Source organism: Sander lucioperca, chromosome 10 (genome assembly GCF_008315115.2).
Source record: "Sander lucioperca isolate FBNREF2018 chromosome 10, SLUC_FBN_1.2, whole genome shotgun sequence".
Lineage (NCBI taxonomy): Eukaryota > Metazoa > Chordata > Actinopteri > Perciformes > Percidae > Sander > Sander lucioperca.
This window is the reverse complement of record NC_050182.1, coordinates 1,714,457-1,724,456: the sequence shown is the minus strand read 5'-3', so window position 1 is coordinate 1,724,456 and position 10,000 is coordinate 1,714,457. Positions and strand designations below refer to the sequence as shown.

General features: G+C 42.5%; 2 protein-coding genes across 2 annotated transcripts in view; both read left to right on the top strand.

The window, feature by feature from the left end:
• The window catches only part of LOC116056211, a 9,408-nt gene extending 7,568 nt beyond the window's left edge, over positions 1 to 1,840 (top strand). The window contains exons 4-6 of the mRNA XM_031308355.2: positions 20 to 121; positions 1,044 to 1,118; positions 1,723 to 1,840. Coding sequence (XP_031164215.2) covers positions 20 to 121; positions 1,044 to 1,074 — 133 coding nt within the window. The 3' untranslated portion in view covers positions 1,075 to 1,118; positions 1,723 to 1,840. The remainder of the gene's footprint in view (positions 1 to 19; positions 122 to 1,043; positions 1,119 to 1,722) is intronic.
• Positions 1,841 to 4,787: 2,947 nt separating this feature from the next.
• LOC116056209 (membrane-spanning 4-domains subfamily A member 4A-like) overlaps positions 4,788 to 10,000 on the top strand; it is a 23,035-nt gene continuing 17,822 nt past the window's right edge. The window contains exon 1 of the mRNA XM_036005810.1: positions 4,788 to 4,990. The gene's annotated coding sequence lies outside the window, so the exon portion shown is untranslated. The remainder of the gene's footprint in view (positions 4,991 to 10,000) is intronic.

Sequence of the window (10,000 nt, the reverse complement as noted above, 5' to 3'; positions counted from 1 at the left end):
TCATCGGAATGTTTTGCAGGACTGAGTGGAAGGACGAGGACGAGGACGAGGACGAGGACGCGTGGGAGACGGCGAGTGAAGACAGCTGTTCTGACGAAGGTTTCCCGTCCATCAGTCTGAGGTTTGTCTCAGTCGCCGTGAGAGTTAAAATCAACAGACATGGGACACACACACACACACACACACACACACACACACACACACACACACACACACACACACACACACACACACAGTCTGCAGACACACACAGTCTGCAGACACACACACACACACACACACACACACACACACAGTCTGCAGACACACACAGTCTGCAGACACACACACACACACACACACACACACAGTCTGCAGACACACACACACACACACACACACACACACACACACACACACACACACAGTATGCAGACAAAAACACACACACACACAGTCTGCAGACACACACACACACACACACACACACACACACACACACACACACACACAGTCTGCAGACACACACACACACACACACACAGTATGCAGACAAACACACACACACAGTCTGCAGACACACACACACACACACACACACACACAGTATGCAGACAAAAACACACACACACACACACACAGTCTGCAGACACACACACACACACACACACACACACACACACACACAGTCTGCAGACACACACACACACACACACACACACACACACACACACACACACAGTCTGCAGACACACACACACACACACACACAGTCTGCAGACACACACACACACACACACACACACACACACACAGTATGCAGACAAACACACACACGCAGTCTGCAGACACACACACGCACACACACACACACACACACACACACACACACAGTCTGCAGACACACACACACACACACACACACAGTATGCAGACACACACACACACACACACACACAGTATGCAGACAAACACAGACACAGTCTGCACACACACAACCAGTTTGTAACAGCTACTGATTCTGCTGTTTGTTTGAAATGTTTTTCTGTTTTCTGACTGAACAGACGGAGGAAAAGAAACCTGTCTGACAGCTGAAGAGTTTCATCGTCTAGTTCTTCAGAGGAAACATCATCCAATGGGTGAGATTAAAAAAACCTTCTTCTATGGATGGGATGCAACAATTTGAATTAGAGATACCAGTATCGGTATTGGCTCTGATACTGCCTAAAATGCTGGTATCTGGAAGTACTGGAGTTAATGCACCGATCAGATACCACGTATTAAAGCCCTAAAGAGAATCTACGTTAAAGTAGTTTATTTATGTTCTTTTTCCGTTATAACTGACTGTCAAACTGCAGAATAAAAGAAAGTTCATGTTTCACAAAGAGTTTAACCTGAGCCAGACCGACAACAAAGATAGAAATAATATCACATCCATACAGGGATAGTAGTATACAGCTGTTATAAATCATATCATCATACAGAGATAGTAGTATACAGCTGTTATAAATCATATCATCATACAGAGATAGTAGTATACAGTTGTTAAAACATAACAAAATATATAACACACTGGTATCGGATCAGTACTCTGTATCGGCCGATACGCAAGTTCAGAATCAGTACTGGGAAGCAAAAAAAGGTATCAGACCATCTCTAGTTTGAATGGAAATGGGATTAGTTCTATCCATTTTATTTTCTATGGTGTTAATCCAGCTCTGTGTCATCTTTGTGTGTTTTCAGATGAACGGCGTTTTGGCGTCCGTCCCAGCGGAGCAGCGGTGGGGGGGGGCTGCCGAGATCGCCTGGGCGACGGACTACGAGACGTTCGGGGGGCAGAACTCTCAGACAGAACGGATTACAGACTTTTACCTCCACGTGTGAGGAAGACAGATTCATCCTCCAACAGCCATGAAACTAGGGATGCACCAAATCCAGATGTTTGGGGAATCCCCTGGTTGAGATTCTGCTGAATCCTCGTCCCATCCTCAGTCCATGAACACAGTAAACTCATTAATGAAGTAAACAGTGACTGTCCTTCCTTTGCCGTACCTGAAGTTGCTGCATTCTGGCTGCTGTCTGTAGATTCCTTCATCACAACTCGTATTCTTCCGGATGTTTCCTACCAGATGTTGTAACAGCGGTGATGTTGTGTATAGTTCAGGGTCCTCGCCACCACCAGACTCCACCTACGTAAACACCTTCCCGTAATCAACGGCGGAGACCCACACACACACACACACACACACACACACACACACACACACACACACACACACACACACACACACACACACACACACAGAGAAACACACACAGAGACAGACACACACACACACACACACACACACACACACACACACACACAGAGAAACACATACAGACACACACACACACACACACACACACACACAGAGAAACATATACAGACACACACACACACACACACACACACACACACACACACACACACACACACACACACACACACAGAGAAACACACACAGAGACAGACACACGCACACACACACAGAAACACATACAGACACACACACACACACACAGAAACATACACACACACACACACACACAGAGAAACATATACAGACACACACAGAGACAGACACACACACACACACACACACACACAAAGAAACACACATACACACAGAGAAACACACACAGACCCACACAGACACACACAAAGACACACACACACACAGAGAAACACACAGACACACACACAGACCCACACAGACACACACAAAGACACAAAGACACACACACACACACAGAGAAACACATACAGACACACACACAGGATCCTGGATTCGGTGCATCCCTGGTTTTAATACTCCTGTTGTTCTCGGGGCAAATTTGACCCGTTTTCAATATTTCTGAATCAGAAATATGAGTTTCTTTTTTACCAAATGACCCTAAAATAAGCTGAATGGTTCCCTACAACGCTCTGCACAAGTACCGTTAATGATCACTACTTTCACTGAGTTTGGAGTGTTTTTTATTCAATTTTATAGCATTTGAAGATAAATGATTTAAATGGTATTGTGACTCTAAAGGGTTAGGGGTTTTGATAGACAACAAAAGGTCTAATACTGTAAATATGGGAATATAAAGGATTTCATTAAAAAAAGTGAACAACAACGGCTGTCTTCATTACTGAGACCTTCCTGTATTAAAGGGTTGTCTTGTTTTCAGCCTGGACTCTATGTTCCCAATTATTACTCTAAGTGTGTGACAACATTATGAAAAGATCCCTATAGAGATAGACCTTTTAGTTAAAGAGTAAGATCCTTTTAGTTTAGCCCCAGCCCCAAAATCACCATCACCAAACTACACCAGACTCCATGTAAATAATCAGGACTTTTAGCGTGTATAGAGCCAGCATATTTCCACCAGACTCCATGTAAATAATCAGGACTTTGTGTGTATAGAGCCAGCATATTTCCACCAGACTCCATGTAAATAATCAGGACTTTTAGTGTGTATAGAGCCAGCAAATTTCCACCAGACTCCAGGTAAATAATCAGGACTTTTAGCATGTATAGAGCCAGCATATTTCCACCAGACTCCATGTAAATAATCAGGACTTTTAGTGTGTATAGAGCCAGCAAATTTCCACCAGACTCCAGGTAAATAATCAGTACTTTTAGCGTGTATAGAACCAGCATATTTCCACATGTAAATGGGTGAATTAAGGATTTATTTCAACCAAACCAGAGTGGTGATTGTTGGAACAGTGGAAAGATGAACCAAGACGGACTTTGATAGTTTTATTTAGTTTCTGTCCACTTTGAATGAAATGTTTTTTACGATGATAAAAGTCCTGATTATTTACATAGAGTCTGGTGGAGTCTGGTGATGGTGATTTCGGGGCTGTTTCATGTTAAACTAAAAGGATCTTACTCTTTAACTAAAAGGTCTATCTCTGTAGGGATCCTTTCATAATGTTGTCAGACACTTAGAATAATAATCTGAGTCTGTCAGCAGCAACAACAGAACTTTTAGTGGACGCTAACGGATGCTGAACATTAGTCCTGTAGGGTTACATTACAGCTCGGTTCATGACATTATGGAAAGGATCCCTACAGAGATAGACCTTTTTATTGTATGTCTCTGCGTGTGTGTGTGTGTGTGTGTGTTTGTTTGTGTGTATCTGTCTGTGTGTGTGTGTTTGTCTCTCTCTGTCTGTCTGTGTGTGTCTGTGTGTGTTTGTGTGTCTCTGTGTGTGTGTGTGTGTGTGACTCTGTGTATGTGTGTGTGTGTGTGTTTGTGTGTGTGTCTGTGTGTGTGTGTGTGTCTGTGTGTGTGTGTGTGCGTGTGTGTGTGTGTGTCTGTGTGCGTGTGTGTATGTGTGTTTGTCTGTGTGTGTGTCTCTTTGTGTGTGTGTGTGTGTGTGTCTGTGTGTCTCTTTGTGTGTGTGTGTGTGTGTGTGTCTGTGTGTGTGTGTGTGTTTGTGTGTCTCTGTCTGTGTGTGTGTGTGTGTGTGTGTGTGTGTGTCTGTGTGTGTGTGTGTGTGTCTGTGTGTGTGTGTGTGTCTGTGTGTGTGTGTGTGTGTGTGTGTGTGTGTGTGCCTCCTATTCCCTGATCCTGTTTCTTTAAATAAATAAAAGGAAGTGTTTGGGTTCTTGGAAATGATGTGTAGAGATAAACACGATTCCAAACTTGATATTAAATATTTTTGCACTTTCTGTGAACTAGAAGAACCAAGCTGTCATTTGTTCTTTCACTGTATATATACTAAGATATTTTGGGTAGATGTTCAACATCTTATAAGACGGAACACTGTGCAATCATAATAAAACAAGATCAATTAGTTTTTATTTCCACTCGAAAGTAACTTGTTTTGTCCGGTGTGTCTGATTTCCGAGTTTAAGACGAGCACCTGAAGGCAGCATCATTTCACCCCTGGAGAGAAATCAACGCGAACGTTTAAAGAAGTTCAAGTTAGAAAGCTTACATATCTCCACCTGAAAATACGATTAAACTGCAGGTAAGGTTGGTCTTATTATCATGACAGCGATCATATTCATATATTCAAACATATTCAAGAGAATACTTTCACTTTTAGCAGCTGTTAACAGAATATTAAGCTGCTACACCACAAACATTTCCTGATTTTTCGTTCATGTTTTTGCTACACATTAACAGTTAAACATTAACAGTTAAACTAACAGCGGTCTGTTTGTCAAGATGGGTAAACGTGCAGTTTAATGTCACAAATTATTTTCCAAAAAGTGACTGTCACAAATGATGAGGGTCTTACTTGAGACAGGTTAGTTTAATATTTTCCAAAAAGTGAGTGTCCCAAAACTAGCATTACTCTGCGGGATTATGACTGAACGCCTCGAAGGCAGAATCTGTCCCAGACTGGCCCTCGACTGGGTCGGGGTGCGCGGCCGGGTAAGCGCCGTAGCCTAGTGTTTATAAAACGAGTTTTGAGGGGTGAGGGTTAGGCAAGTAGTAGGCCTATCGTGATTTATTTAGGCTAGGCCTATACACTGGAAATTGTGACAACCGTGTATTAGTACCACCTGAAGCCGTCTACCCACCTTTCCAGACGCACCAGCCGCGCTCGGTGACGCCCAGCGCTGCACTCCATCTCATTCGCGATTAGGCGACGTCTCGCCAGCCACTCCAGAGTCGCTGTCGGTGTGGTGAGTTCAGCTATTAGTCTGCTTAAATTCCACTCCTCCCCCTTAATTTGATCGTCATTGAGGACCTCGCAATTTGCCACAATCGTTTCCGAAGGACGGGGTCGCCCAGCCATTGTTTGGCTTGTAAATAATGCACATTTGCAACAACATTGATTACTTACTATGTAACACCTGTTAAACAGCAGCCAGTTTTAGACTATGGAGATGTGTTTTACAGACACTCCACAAAGACCCTGTTGAAATCTTTGGATTCTGTGCAGGGTTCAAAATTAACTTTTTCGTCCACCAAATGGCTAGTGAATGTTCAAATTTTACCAGCCACTCAAAAGATTACCATTGTTTTTTGGCTGGTGAGTGAAGCAAATCTACCAGCCAATTGCGTATTTTACCAGCATTTGGCTGGTCAATGGTGCTAATTTTGAACCCTGATTCTGTGTATCATTCAGCACTGAGATTTCTAACCCTAACCCATCACTGTGTATTATATCATATATTATATGAGATGGTTGGTTGGCCCTCACTCAACACAAGAAGGCTCAAACATTGGTTGACCTTTGTGTACAAATCAATAACTGGACACACTCCTTCATGTTTAACTACACTTTTAACATCTAGTAGATCTGAACACAATCTAAGATCAGGTGGATACGTACTGGATGATGTTCCACAAACTAAAACAGAGTTTGGAAAAACTGCTTTTAGCTACAGTGGGGGAGAGTGGGGACAGTTGCAACGTGTGGCAGTTGCATCATTGCTGATTTCTCCAATCAGGAATGAGCTAGAGTCATGAAACTCTTACTGCACATGCTCAGTAGGCCCCTCCATCCGTCTGGAAGTTAACAGCCACACGTCATCGTTCCTTATGGGAGAACTGAAATTCAAGGTGAAAAAGTAACTTTTTTTACAACCAGTTTTTTTGTCATACTGTCTAAACTGTTTAAGTATTGATCTTTATCATTATATAGTTTGAATGTGCAGTTTCGTAGCTCTTAACAGACTTCAGTACCATGTGTTAAAGCTAATGTGTTAGGCTAGCATCACTAGTTTTAAGATGGCTTATGCAACTGTCCACACATGGTGTTGCAACTGTCCCTCATGACAACAATGACAATTAGATAAAATTGACATAAAAGGCAATTCAGTGGTTTAATAACTCTGATCTCAAATAAACAAAAAAAAAATGTGAATAATTATGCCGAAGTATGAGTTTTAAGTATGTTGCAACTGTCCCCATATATGACATTTTTCAGGGTCCATTTAAGTTCACATTACTTCCATATTATCATATGTACACATGTTGCAGCAGTATGGGCAGGTAGGTGACATATATGGGTTTAAAATATATATTTTTTTGTCTGTCTAATACAAACGGTTGCTGAGAAACTGAAGGAAATGTAAAAAGTGTTGCAACTGCCCCCGCTCTCCCCTGCTCCAACTTCATGGAATGAGTTACAAAATCAGCTAAAACTGCAGGTTGTTATTTCACATACTGAATTCAAGTCCTACTTAAATCAAATATATCACCATGTCTGCGCTTGTTTTTAAAATGTGATTTTCTGTATTATTGCTGTCCATCCCTGTCTGTCTGTTCCTTGTTGTCTGTTAAAGTGGATCCTCTATGTGCTGCCTTCTTGGCCAGAGATTTTAATCTCAATGTGATTTTTTTTTCTCCCTGGTAAAATAAAGGTACAAGAAAAAAAAGAAAAAAAAGAATACAGATTTATTCATTTATTTTGCATTTCGAGAATAAAGTCAACTCCTTTATCACTTAATCACATTAGAGCGACTGTCCGCCATGCCAGCTGCCATGTAGGCATCATCAGAGATATGGGTTACATATCTACTATTTGATAAATTGTCTTTTTGTGTCTTGTGATACAACATTTCCTCTCTGTATATTGCGCAGAGGTGTAACCATGGATACCCTTGCATCTGTCCATTACGAGCTATTTCAGCTTGCAGGAATACGGCCACCTCTTCCAAGTTGGTGTGGTTCTAGGGTTGGGCGGTAATACGGGAATACGGTATACCGCGGGGTCTTAAAAATAGCAACGGTATCAGTTTCAATGCCGTCATTAAAAAAAAATGCAATGCACTTATATAGGAGACAAGGATTATATATTAAATATCATTTATGTAATTATGTGTGGTTGTCATCAGGTGACAGTGTGGAGGAGAAAGTAGTTTTTTTGTAAGTTGTTATTATGTTGTTATTGTTTCAGTATTAGTGTTTGGTATTCAGTTTCTGAACGGTGAAGCCAGCAGTTTGGTGACGCCGTCTGAGCCTTACGTCATCATTTTTAATTAGTCACGGTAATACCGTATACCGCGGTAAAATAGGGAGGTTTGACGGTATCAAAATTTGGATACCGCCCAACCCTAGTGGTTTCTCTTTCTGAACAGACTTAGGGCGCGTTCCAGGCATCCCGTAACTCGTGTTTTCACAACCTTCCCCCCGTGAAAGTTCCCTGGAACGGCAGTCAACCCCGTAACTTACTCCCCGTGAACTCGTACCAGATGGTTGTTCTCCCAGTTACAGTTTTTGACGTCACACACACATAAACAACAATGGTGACCCCTGTTGATGCTGTACAGACGCCAGTGATTAACGGTGAGAAATAGAAATAAATAGACATAAATAGGCAACGTAAAGTAATTCCGCACATTGTAATCATAACAATACACATATGACTGTGTACTACTACAGGTTATGTTTATTAATTCAGTCCTTCCAGAAAAATGTGGAGTTTTTTTGTGATTGTTTTGGGCAAAAATCCTTGATTATGCGGCACGTTTTCTTTAAAAATGCGATGGAATATGCGGGATATTTATGCAATTTTATGCGATGAAATTGCAGGAACTTGCAAAAATTGCGGTTTCATCGTGGCTTCATCGCGGGGTTTGCAACTTTTCGATGATGTTCACGTCGCGTAATTACGTCACTTCATAACGTTCCCATGGCAACAGGGGAAAACGGCTGCTCTTGTGTGAAGTAAACGCAACATTTTTCATCTTTCTGCTAAGATATATGGGACTTTTTTGCAACGAAAATGCGGGGATTATGAAATCATGCAAGACCCGCATATTTTGCGCGGAAATCGGCAATTTATGCGGCGAAAGTGCGGCGTATTTGAAAAAAATGCGCCCCCCCCCCCGCATAAATATGCAGACTTTGGCTGATTATGCGTTGAGTTATGAGATCGCATAATCACGTTTTTCTGGAGGGACTGGTTAATGAAGCCCAAAATATGTCGCAGACTAGAAATCGCTAGCATCAGCTAGCGTTAGCTAAGGCCAACGTTAGGTAGCCGCTAGGTAACGCTATCTAACGCTAGCTAGAAGGGTTTGTCGTGACTTTGCCTGGAACGCTACCAAATCGTGAGTTGTGACTTGAAGTCGTAACTTACGGGCTAAAAATTGTGTCTGGAACGCAGCATTATCACCATACTGTGTTTTTGTGCTAAAAGAGAAAGAATTTCCTTGTTATTAAAACTGATTCTGAAGTATAATTTCACGAGGTCACGTCGGCCTTCACAAGGCATTTTGTAGAAGACTGTAAAGTTACAGTAGTTTGGGTTTATTCTCAAAAGTCTGACTTGATTCTTGAAATATCAAGTTTATTCTCGCCATTTCGACTTAATTCTCGAAATGCAAAATAAATAAATACATCTTCCTCCTTATGTTTCCCCCTTGATGTGGCCCTAATGCTCCGTCCTAAGTAGCTCTGCCTGTTTATGAGGAATAAACTCCACACCAGACTCCATTTCAGATTCAGTGAATTTAAGATTTATTTTGGCATATTAGGTGATTTAGACACTCGCTGGTGAAAGTCTTAAAGGCTCCCATGATTCCATTAGCCTGGTCCTACCAGACTCTGGTACACTAGCCTGGTCCTACCAGGCTCTGGTACATTAGCCTGGTCCTACCAGGCTCTGGTCCACTAGCCTGGTCCTACCAGACTCTGGTACACTAGCCTGGTCCTACCAGACTCTGGTCCACTAGCCTGGTCCTACTAGGCTCTGGTCCACTAGCCTGGTCCTACCAGACTCTGGTACACTAGCCTGGTCCTACCAGACTCTGGTACATTAGCCTGGTCCTACCAGACTCTGGTACACTAGCCTGGTCCTACCAGACTCTGGTCCATTAGCCTGGTCCTACCAGACTCTGGTACACTAGCCTGGTCCTACCAGACTCTGGTCCATTAGCCTGGTCCTACCAGACTCTGGTACACTAGCCTGGTCCTACCAGACTCTGGTCCATTAGCCTGGTCCTACCAGACTCTGGTACACTAGCCTGGTCCTACCAGACTCTGGTCCATTAGCCTGGTCCTACCAGACTCTGGTACA